Here is a 12,471-nt window from a genome sequence, read left to right as displayed (position 1 = left end):
CATACTCTAGCATAAATATTATGATCTAGGAAGTTCTAAGAGCACGGTATCAGAAGTCATGTTGTTGTTTATCTTCTTTTATCTCAATTCAGTAATTATAGACTATGATTATGATACTAAGAAAAAGCAAAGTTTTCTGCTCTCAGATAAGAACTTACTACTATTCTTTATGGCTCGCAGAGGATAGAAATATACTACTTCAGATCTCCTCGCCAGCTTTGGAAAAAAGAAGACTCACATGGTTTAGGCTTCTGGAGAAGCTTTCTTTAGGATAGAACTGATAGTCATCACACTTACTTGACATAAGAAGGGGTAATGCCTGAATTTTCCTTTCAGATTATATGGCATTAGTAATTTTTTACTTGGTCCTCTGTGAATAATTATAATCTGCTTTTAAAATTTCAATTTTGATGGCCAGATGAAAAGTATACGCACTAGGAATACCTATTGACAGGTTTTAATTTGAACTTTAAAGTACTTTGACACAGTAATAAAATATTAAAAAGAAAGAAAGAAGGAAGGAAAGAAAGCAAAAGAGAAAAGAAAAGAAAAGAAAAAAGAATCCCACACACATACCAAAGGAATGACTCATAAAGGACTAGAAGTAGCCTAGCTTTCTTCCTATTTTCTACTCATTTTTTCCCCTTTCTAAGCTAGATACAATATCATTATCACACTGATAACCTTTTAACTACCAAGATCCCCCCTGTATGGGCTTCGTGTTTAATATTTGGTCCATCAAAGGAACTGCATTAATTAGTTTTACTTAATCATTTTTCTTTTCTAAAAAAAAAAAAAAGTCAGATACATATTAGATCTACTGCTCATGTGGGTTGTGTCACAATGAGTCAATATAATTCTTACCAAAAATAAAACATTGCTCTTTACCAGTGCAGTGGTGGGTGAACAGCATTATTTTCACAAGGTATTTACTTTGTAGAGCAGTTTAGGAAGAACTATTTGTTCTTACTTGCCACCTTTGACTCACCTTTAAACTCGGGCGTAGAGGAGCTGTTTTCATTTAAAAGATTTCCCAGTTGACTGCAGTCAAGCCAACTTACTACCAAAATGACTTTGTATATTTTAATTTTCTTAATGTCAAGAACAACTTTAAATCAACCTGACTATAGATATTAATATATAAAATATACTTTAGGAATAGTCAAAATTGAATTATATTGGAAGTAATTAAGAAAGAGCAAGTATTTCTTTCTGTTTTTCATTTGGGACCTGCCCCCAAGTCCTATGTATCTCTGTACTCTGGGAGCCATAAAAAGTTCTACTCCAGAGCTGCCTGGGGACCAGGATTAGGAAGAAGGAAGACTCATATGGGGAGCTGACTTTAATATATGGAAAACTGTCTTTTGTATTTCTTGTCCAACATTTCTTCCATTCTATTCTAAGAGTAAACACACTGATCTGGGGTTGGATTAAGGTGGGAGTTTGAAGGGAGGTATGAAATGTAATTTAAATTCTATCTCTACACTTCAAATATTTTTACATTGCAATCTATCCCTGTAGTAAAGGATTCAAGGGCTCCTATGCTCCCAAAGGAATAAAAATATATAGGATATTTTAAGTAATATAAATAGAGCCTATTTTAGTTGATAGGGCTAAACATCACAATCCAATCTGTTCTAGGAGGTAATCCCAAAGCTTGAATTAATAGATTGTATGGGGAATGAAATAGGAGAAATGATTTTAAAGGGAATGAAATTATGGAAGTTCAATTAGAGAGTTTGGATGTATTTATTCTGTGTAGCCATTCAGATTTATGCACTGTAATAAACAAGGAATTATTAATAATACATTACACCATATATTGCTTTAAAATTGACCCAGGATTTTCTGATTTGCTTAGATTTCATTCAAATTTGTTTGACTCTAAGTCTTGTGAAGTAGTCAGAATAAGGGTATGACCCCTAAGTATCACCACTATCAAATCCTTTTATGATGAAATCAATGCTGACATTCTTTATCTTTGATAAATACTTTGGATAACTGTCAGAGAATGGGTAAAATCTCCAAAGCATGGAAAAAAAAAAAAAAAGAGTAATACTGGAAGACAGAGGTTAGCAAACTGGCCTACAGGCTAACTTCTAAACTATAAACAATGTTTTATTAGAACACAGAGATGCCCATTCACTTTTTGTCTGGTTGCTTTGGAGCCACAGTGATGGCAGAGTTTAATAGTTACAACAGTATATACAACAGTGTGGCCTACAAAGTCTAAAATATTTACTGTCTGTCCCTTTACAGAAAAAATTTGCTTACCTCTCCTCCCTGAAGGGGCCAGCTACCTACTCTACACCTATACCCAGCCATATCAGTATCTTTAAAAAAAAAATTTTTTTTCAGTGAACTTGTCAAATATATCTAGAAAGTAATTTACAGAGACATACTAGGCTATAATTGATTATTAAAATTAAATGTCTTATCCATCCTGTCTGCCTAATTGGGGCAAAATATTTTTAGGTGGTAAGAGTACCTTATAGCTTCTTCCTTAGTTCTTTGGGAAAAGCGTGCCTTGTCTCAGTGATTCTATCTGATTAAACAGGTGGAACTTAAGAGAGTTCAGTGTTGGATCTGGCTTTATTGTTTTAATAGGTTTTCTTTGATTCTTTCATACTAAATAAAAATCATGCCATCACATTGGTAGATTTTTCTACCCCAATAGAGTGACTGCTAGGATCTTAGAAGATGGGAAGAATATTCATATTCATCCTTAATTTATATAGTTTTTTTTTTATTTTTAGAATAACAGTTTGTAAATGAAAGCACAGGATAACATATTGAGATCAAAGACCTATGCTTAGATTCAAATTGTAAATTGCCTAACTTTGTATAAATGTTTTCCTTTCTTGCCTCCTCCTTTGGATGTGTGAGAATTTTTTTTAGTCTGAGCTTCCAAAATAAAGTCAAAATCTGAAAAGTCAGTATAGCTGTGATTTGGACAATTAACATAGCCACCAAAGTAAAGTTAGTAATTGCTTACAAACCCCCTCCGACTGCAGGCATGTGTGTAGTACATAACTGCCCAACACCAGGAAACCAGGTGTTGGGGCCAACCATCCTGTCACGCAAGCAGCCTGCTCATTGCCCCATCTTCAGTTTAGGAAGCTCATCATGTAACTTTTATTATTGGGTGGAGTAAACATTTTTAATGGGAATATAGAAAAGTTTCAATTCTCTAATCCACTTTATTAAAATATTTTGAAATGAGTAACTTGAATCTTAATTGTCCATAACAAACAAGGGTCATATTGGTAAGCTGTGTGTATGGTAGTGGCTGTGTTTCTTACTCTCAGGAATTTGTACCTGATAAAAGAGCCCTGGTAATGTGGAAGCCATCTTAGACTCTTTCATTGTCAGTGATTGGGCAATCTTCATTTATTCTTTTTTTTTTTTTTCATCTCCTTCATTTCTCATTCATCTCTTATTACTCCCTTTATAAGCTTTATTGTAACTATTTTACCTTTAAAATTCTTATTGTGCATTTTAGGTGACTAACTTACTATAAGATATTTTACTTGCATTTGTAAGTAGGGCTTTTGAGCACATAGTTAAAAGAATGTCTCCAGTTTTCTATATTTTACCTTGATATGGCCTTTGGAATGTTTCTGTACTTTTGCTTAAGCAGGTGTTTTCTACCTATAAAGAGTGTCCTCTCTTTTTTCTCCTCCACATTTTTCTATATAAAACTATCACATTCTTTGTAAATCTCTTAAAGAACTCCTAGTTAGAATCTTGCTCTCATCTTGGTTATACCTAATCTTGTATTACATTGTATTAATTTTCATGTTTATATAATGCATGTGTTATAAATATATGTATATTTACACATACATATTGCAAACAAATATGGATGTATATACATTTTAAGTTAGAATAACTGAAGTAGGATTTCTGTATAACAGTTCATTCTTGTTATGCTGTAGTATGGTCAAGAATTTTGAGTCAAGATTTTCTTAACAATAGCCAGAGAATATAAATGAGGTGTTTGATGTCAAGATCAAGTGATGATTTCAAAAAACAGGAGGGGAAGAAAATCTTAATCCTTCAAACAATGCAACTATAATTATAGTTTAAAATTCTTTTTTAAATGTAGGGCTTGTTAATCAGCATCCGTTGTTGCTGGTTTTAACAGCATGGAAATCTCACCTTTAAGATTATTTATCTAGAGAAAAAAAAAACAATTCAGAACAACCATATCCAGTTCTTCTTTTAAAAGAAGAAAACATTTGAAAAATTGTTTTTAACTACTAACAGATTTCAATCTCAAAGGGAAATTGAAGATGTAAGATTGTATAGAAGGGTAATTACTATCAGTAGTTATTTATTTTTTATTAGTGAATGGAATCATTGTGTAGATAATACCACAGTTTGTCCCTTTCCCAAATATGGACGGACAGACATTTGAGTTGACTGCATTTGGAACGTGTTATAAATAAAAACTACCATAAACATTTTTATTCCCTTTTTCTTTTCTGTGTGTGTGTGTGTGTGTGTGTGTACATAAGCAGTCATTTCTCTTAGATGTATAGCTAAGAGTGGAATTGCTAGTTAATGGAATGCATGTTTAACTTTATTAGAAATTACCAACTAGTTTGCCAGTTTTATACTCAAATTGAGTATAAAACTGACTTTGTATTTTAAGCTTTTTTATTTTCCCCATCCTGATAGGCATAAAGGTGACATTTCATTATTGTTCTAATTTCATCTTCCTGATAAATAAGGGTGATGTTGAGCACCTTTTCATATGCTTATACCCCATCCATTATATTCTTTCAGCACAAGTCTTCTGTCCATTTTTAATTCAGTACAAGTCTTTTGTCCATTTCATTTAAGAGAGTTCTTTATGTATTTTGTCCTACTTTCTAGGAGTTGCTTGCTTTTCACTTTACTCTCTTTTGATAAGCAGGTAAGAATTTAATTCTGATGGAAGTCCAGTTGTTTATTTTTTTCATTAGTGCCTATCTGCCTATCATGAAGAAATTCTAGCAACTTTGTTGTTTTATCTTTCACATTTAAGTCTTAAATGTGAGAGTAGGGATCAAGGTTCCTTTTTATCACCCATCCAGCTGGATTTCCATTGGGCCATCACCATTTACTGGAAAAAAATATCCCTTTCCACAGTGAACTACGCTTATAACCTTGGAAAACATTAAGTGATTGTAAATTTGTGGGTCTCTTCCTGGACTCTTATTTTGTTTCAGTTAGGTATTTGTGTATTTTTAACATCAGTGGTACATTCTTAATAATCATAGCTAACTGATAAGTCTAGAAATCTGGTTGTATAATTCTGACTTTATTCTTTTATATGATTTTTTAAAACTGAATCCTTTGATTTATCACACATTTCAGAATTTCCTTAAAATTTTTAGAAGACAAAATGTGCTTGGATTTTGAATGACTTGTATTAAATTCATAATTAATTTAGAGAGAATGTACATGTCACATGTTGATTCTTCTCTATTTAGTCTTGTAGAATTTCTCAGCAAATTTTTGTTTTCAGTGTAAAGATCTTTCATTTCTCTTGTTTAATTCATTCCTAGGATTTGATGAGTTTTGATGATATAGGGAATGGCATTATTTTAAACTTTTTCCCATTTAGTACTATCATCTAAAAATAAGTCGATTTTTTTAAGTAGACTTTGTATTTGTCTCCTAGCTAAATGCACTTATTTCTAGTAGTTTGAGTCTTTTGAATTTTTCATGTTCTTAGCAGAGACAGTTTTATTTTTGCCTTGTGAGTATTTGACACTTTGTTTTTCTCATCTTACTATACTAGTTCTACCTCCAGTATAGTTTGAATAGAAATAGTGAACATTCTTCCAAACCTCAGGGGGAAAGCATTTTGATAGTTTATCATTGAAAACTATCTGGGTTTTTAATGCTCTTTATCAGATTGTGGAAATTCTTGCCTATTTCTAGTATGCTGAACGCTTTTAATCATGAATAGCTGTTGAACTTTATCAGATGCATTTCCGACATCCGTGGAAATGATTGTGTGATAATTCTGTTTCCATTTCTTAATGTGAATTACAGTAATTTATTTTTTTGCTTATATTTTTGTATCAAGTGCAAACCAGCAAAGCAGAATTTTAATCTCCTATCAGTATATTCTTATTTATATATTTTTTCATTTATTTGTTTTAGTAAGCTCTACATCGAACGTTGGGCTCGAGTTCCCAACACCAAGATGAAGAGTGGCACACTTTACTGACTCAATCAATCTTAAATTCCTGGGGTTGAACTCCATTCAATCATGATGTGTTTTCCATTTGTGTGTATTTCTAGATTCAATATATCAGGATTTTCTTTAAGATTTCTGCCTCCTATGTTCCTAAGGGATGTTGATAGTATTCTTTTCTTGTATTTTTCTTGCAAAACTAGTTAGGAAGTGTAGTCTTTCATGTACATAGGCTCTGTGTTGGTTGATGTCCCTTTTTCCATACTTAGTATTGGTAAATTGAGTTTTCTTTTTTTTTTCCTTGATAAACCTTGCTTTGAGCTATGTCAATTTTATAAGTTTTTGAAGAGCCATTTTTGGCTTTGTTGATTTTGCTTTCATCTTAGTCTGTATTTTGTATGTCATTGATTATAGTTTTTTATTTCCTTCATCCTACTCTCTTTGTATTTAATTTGCTATTTTCCTATCTTTTCGTGGCAAAAACAAGGATTATCTAAGCATTTCTTCTTTTCTAATATGCATTTAAAACTATATCTTTTTCTCTAAGTAAGGAAATTTTCCTCTATGTATATAGCTTTTGCTACCTCCCACAAATTCTATACTGTTTTCATTATCATTCCGCTTCAGTCTTTTGAAGTATAAAAACCTGAAAATACATCCTTAGTTTCCTTGCAAAAAAAAAAAAAGAGAAAGGTACTTTAATTTTGGTTGAAAACTGTTGCAGTTTAGTCCATATAATCTTATAATCAAATTTTATTTCTCCCCACATATATAACTTTACCTTTATTGCCAGTCGTTTTCAGGCACTAAATATTTGGTGTATCATTCTTACAAAGCATGTTTAAACTGTACTACACATGAAAGATGTCATTATTTAGTGGTTCTCCTTTTATAGTCATATTAATTTAGGTTATAGGGAAAGATAATTGGCAAGATAAAAAGTGATATTTTTGTTGATATATACTCAGTTAACTTCTCTTTTAAATACTACTCAATTCCATAGTTTATATGGCTTCTTGAAAGTGGTCATGAAAAAAAATTTTTAAAGATTTTATTTATGTATTTATCCAAGAGAGCAAGGGTGAGCTACAGGCAAGCAGGAGGAGGGAGAAGCAGGTTCCCCACTGAGCAAGGAGCCTGATGTGGGACTCCGTGCCAGGGTCCTGGGATCATGACCTGAGCTGAAGGCAGATTCTTAACTGTGACCACCCAAGCATTCTGCAAAAACTTTAAGATTTTTATTTATTTATTTATTTGACAGAGAGGTAGAGAGCATAAGCAGGGGGAATGTCAGAGGGAGAGGAAGAAGCAGGCTCCCCACTGAGCAGGGAGCCAGATGCTGGGCTGGATCCCAGGACTCAGGGATCATGACCTGAGACAAAGGTAGATGCTTAACCAACTGAGCCACCCAGGTGCCCCTAGTAATGAAAATTCTTGTTAGTATGTCCAGAGTGTGATGTTTCTTATTTCTTAGACTTTGTATTACACATCCTTTGTTCGGCTGAGCTTTGCTTACTAGATTTTAGATATACATTATAGATTTTCGATAGTTATTTTATTAACTATAATTTATTATAGTTAAAACTGTTATAGTTAGTAATATAGAATTGTTAAAATGTAGTTATATTATGAATATGCTTATAGTACTATAGTTAATACAAAAAGTTTAAACCTTTTTGGGTCACCTCTCTTAGGTAATGATTTCCTTTGTCACTGCATTTGGTATTTCTATTTAGACCCTAAATATTTATGATCTATAATTTTGCTCAAGATAAAAGTCTGTTAGAAAGACTGTTTATTATATTCATGGAATTGCTAAATTCACATGTGTGTTAGGGCACTTGAAAGTGAAATAATTTCAAATGTATTGACATATCTGAAATAAGTATAAAATTTGGATTTGTAATTTTTCTGTTAAAAACTAGCTAATATGCATGTTTCCTGTCTCATCTTATTCCTTTTAAAATATAGAATTATTAAAGTCCAACTTTAGAAGTTGAACCACTTATACACAATATTATTTGTAATGGATCTTGATAAGGTTTATTTTGTTAAATAGTTAGATAAAATACTTTTGAAGGGCTTTCTTTCAGTTAATCACACTACTGTTGACTTTTGTTTTACATTGGTCCTTATTTCTGATAGCAGTGAACATCTTATTTATTTATTTAGATTTTATTTTATTTATCAGAGAGAGAGGGTGAGAGAGCGAGCACAGGCAGACAGAATGGCAGGCAGAGGCAGAGGGAGAAGCAGGCTCCCTGCTGAGTAAGGAGCCCGATGTGGGACTCGATCCCAGGACACTGGGATCATGACCTGAGCCGAAGGCAGCTGCTTAACCAACTGAGCCACCCAGGCGTCCCAGTGAACATGTTATTTAAATTGAATTTGAATCTGTATAATAATTCTTTATTCCTATACAAATTGGATCTTCCTCCCTGTTTTTGGTGCTAAAAACTTTAAATACTTCCAGTGTCCAGCCACCTACAGTTCACAAGCATATAACACCCTTCCTTCACATCCCAACCCCAGTTTTCTTCTGCAGGCCATCAGATTTCATGCTGTCTTTGTTTATATCACTTGTATCATTATGTGTCATATTTTTTTAAGATGATGTATTGATGACATTTTCATGTTGAATAGGCATATACTATAGATTCTATGCATTGTCTCCTCATCCAAAAAAAAAAAAAAAAAAAAAAACACTTTTCATTCCATCTTGAAAGAAGAACAATTTCTCTGCATCCTTATTTTCTCTTTTACCTTTTCTAATAAACTTCTAAAGAGTCATCTTTTGGTGTCATTATAAATGAATGAATTATATGTAGCATGAATCCCATCCAACTTTCCTAAAATTGCTTACTTTCAAAGATCGTGCGTGTCCTTGAACATGTTTTTAAAATGATTACCTTAACATCTCACACTGTTACTGCATGGCTCCTTTTTTTTTTCTTTTATTACATTTTGCTTTGGCACTGTGTTGGCAATAATATTTTGGCTTCTCTTATACTTTTCTTACCACTCCTTTCTTGAGCTCCTTGAATGTTCCGTTACTTCCTTGTAAGTTTACCAAGGAGCTACCTCATCATTTCTCTCTGGAGTTGTCTTCAGTGATATTACAGAGAACCTTCAAATACCATTTCTATAAAGTTGACTCTCAGAAATGTGGCTTATTACCTTTCTCCACTCAATTCGCAATCTCCTCCCTTACATTTAATTCTGAACATCCTCCCAGCCTATGCAGCTTTACATACCTACCTTCCCTTTTTCTTTTTTTCTTTCAAGCTTTTATATAAATTCCAGTTTTTTAACATACAGTATAAGATTGGTTTCAGGTGTAAAATTTAATGATTCATCACGTAAATACAACCCCTGGTGCCCTCCTTAATCCCCAACATTATTTCACCATCCCCCTGCCCACCTCTCCACCATCAACTTTCACTTTGTTCTGAATAGTAAAGAGTCTATTTCCTGGTTTGCCTTTCTTCTTCCCCTGCCCTGGTTCATCTGTTTTATTTCTTAAATTCCACACATGAGTGAAGTCATACGGTATTTGTCTTTGTCTGACTAACTTCATTTAGCATAATACTCTCTAGCTCGATCCACATCATTGCAAATGGCAAGATTTCATTCTTCATGATGACTGAATAATACTCCATTGTACGTAGATATACAGCATCTTTATCCATTCATCAGTTGATGAACATTCGGGTTTTTTCCATGATTTGGCTATTATGGATAATTCTGTAAACATCAGGATGCATGTATCCCTTTGAATCAGTGTTTTTTTGTATCCTTTGGGCAAATACCCAGTACTGTAATTACTGGCTCATTAGGGTAGTTTTATTTTTAATTTTTTTTTTAATTTTTTGAGGATCCTCCATACTGTTTTCCAGAGTGGCTGCACCCTTTTGCATTCCCACCAACAGTGTAAGAGGGTTCCCCTTTTCTGTATCCTTGCTGACACCTGTCCTTTCTTGAGTTGTTAATTTTAGCCTTTCTGACTATGTGAGGTGATAATCTATTGTAGTTTTGATTTGCATTTCCCTGACAAGTGATGATAAGTAACTTTTCATGTGTCTGTTAGCCAGCTGTATGTCTTCTTTGGAAAATGTCTGGGTGTCCTGCCAATTTTTTAACTGGATTGCTTTTTTGTGTATTCAGTTTTATAAGTTCTTTACATATTTTGGATACTAACTTTTTATCAGAATGTCAGTGTCATTTGCAAATGTCCTCTCCCATTCCAAAGGGATGGGAGTTATATTTCTTGTTTTGTTGATTGTTTCCTTCCATATCTACCCTTTTGTATACTATTTTTTGGTCTTTACTGTCCTTACATTTAGTTAATGGTTCTTACCATTCATGTTCTAATTCTTTTAGTTCTTCATTTCCAGTTTTTTCTTTTGTTTCCCAGATATCTATCTACTCTTTACTGCTATAGTTCTCTCCCTGTCCATCCTTCCTGATCTGCTCATTTCTTATCACTTTAACCCCATTTGCTATAAGTCTTCCCAAAGCACCAGTAAAATTATCTTGCTTGAGCCCCTGAATCCAGTTTTTTGTTTTAACCATACACTAAATAAAACATCCACTTTAGCCTGGCATTCAAAACTAAGTATTTTGACTAGCCTCAAAGCTGTTTTATTACTTCTACTCTCCTTATTTCCAACATGTAGTAGTCAATTTTGACTACTCCCTATTTCTTAAATTCATATTTTTTTCTTTTCTCTTATATTTCTCCTTCTACTTGGAAAATGTACTCAAAACCATGTTCTAATAAATATTTCTATTTGGAAATATCTTACCCTCTCTAATGCACTGAGTAAATTCCACTAGCTTTCCCTTTTTACCACAATTGTCATTCAGTCTCACTTGGGAATTTAAGAAATTACCTGTTTATTAGCCAGCCTACTTCCTTCCTCCAACAAAATTCCTCTGAAGTATTTTAAAGCTTTCTTAGGGATATGTGCCATAGTTATATGTATAGATCTTATCTTTTCTAAATGTACATTCTCTGAGAGCAGGGTACTATATTTTATTAGGTCATTTTATTTTTTTGATCCCCACGGAGTGTAGCATGAGGATTGCTGCAGAGAATTATATAGGACGTGCCCTGGACAAAAGGTTGCACCCTTGAAGGGTGAGCTCAGATGGGCACCAAAGTCCTAGAGGGTGATGCCTTTTTCTGTTTTGCACATTTGAAGACGCCCCATCTGCATGTGTAATCAATTAATTCAAAGCCTTATATGCAAGTCTTATTTGTTGCCTTTGTCCTTACTTAACTGTGGTCTGCAAGTGGCTTTTTATTATGTGCTTTTATCTATTTAGTCTTTGCCATTTCCCTTTTGCAACCAATTTCTCAAAGGTTTCTTCTGTTACACATCCAGTTTAAACTGTCCCCATACATCAGATTCTTAGTGCTTTCCATAAAACATTGAAATGATCCAGTGTTTGTTTGCAGTATAATTGTTGTCATATGACTACATTTATTTCTAAGTCATTCTTCAGACTGCTTCTCTTTTGAATCCCAGTAATTAAAAGCTTAAACTATCTGAATTTCCCTTATTTTTTTTATGCCTGTATCACCTTCATGTTTTAAACCTTTGAATTTGTCATTGCTGTTTTAATGCCCAACTTTATCATTATACCTGAGATTCAAGTTATATTTGTTCTTATATTTTAGGTCGTTCTTCCCTCTTTCCAATAGATGATGGTCTGCTTGATGATGGTCATAATGATCAAGTTGGTGTTTTAAATTCACCCACATGTTACTCAGCTCATCAAAACGGAGAACGAATAGAACGCTTCTCTCGAAAAGTTTTTGTTGGTGGTCTTCCTCCAGATATTGATGAAGGTAGGGTGATAATTTGAGCTTCAAACAAAACAAACAAACAAAAAAAATCCTAAAATAAAATGTGAATGGGGGTATGGAATTTTTTACCTTGAGATTTTCAGTCAGGATAGATATCCATCTCTGTCTAAATATTTTGTCACCTGTTGAAATATGAAATAGGTAATTAAACAGTTAAAAATTTTTATATGTTAAAATGCCTATTGTTATTGTATTTTTTGTAAATAAAATTATCATACAGAAAGTTTTTCTAATAAAACTTAAAATTTTCATATTACCAGAATACACAAAATAAAATGCCTGCAGTGCATGACAGTCAGAAGTTTAATTTCCTTGAGGATAAATAGGCTGTTAGAAATAGGTAAGAAAGAGGTAATAAAGCCCAAAAGGGTAATGGAAACAGAACATAAACAGGAAATTCAGGTTA

The 12,471-nt window shown here is 33.1% G+C and overlaps 1 protein-coding gene across 10 annotated transcripts in view; it reads left to right on the top strand.

Moving 5' to 3' along the window:
- CPEB2 (cytoplasmic polyadenylation element binding protein 2) overlaps positions 1-12,471 on the top strand; it is a 71,100-nt gene that overhangs the window by 41,044 nt on the left and 17,585 nt on the right. For all 10 annotated transcript variants that reach the window (XM_059165210.1, XM_059165227.1, XM_059165220.1 and 7 more), the window contains one exon: positions 11,877-12,047. In XM_059165210.1, the coding sequence (XP_059021193.1) occupies positions 11,877-12,047 (171 nt within the window). The remainder of the gene's footprint in view (positions 1-11,876; positions 12,048-12,471) is intronic.

The sequence above is a fragment of the Mustela lutreola genome, chromosome 1, assembly GCF_030435805.1.
Source record: "Mustela lutreola isolate mMusLut2 chromosome 1, mMusLut2.pri, whole genome shotgun sequence".
Classification (NCBI taxonomy): domain Eukaryota; kingdom Metazoa; phylum Chordata; class Mammalia; order Carnivora; family Mustelidae; genus Mustela; species Mustela lutreola.
Note: the sequence above shows the minus strand (reverse complement) of the source record. Positions and strands in the feature narration are given on the sequence as shown.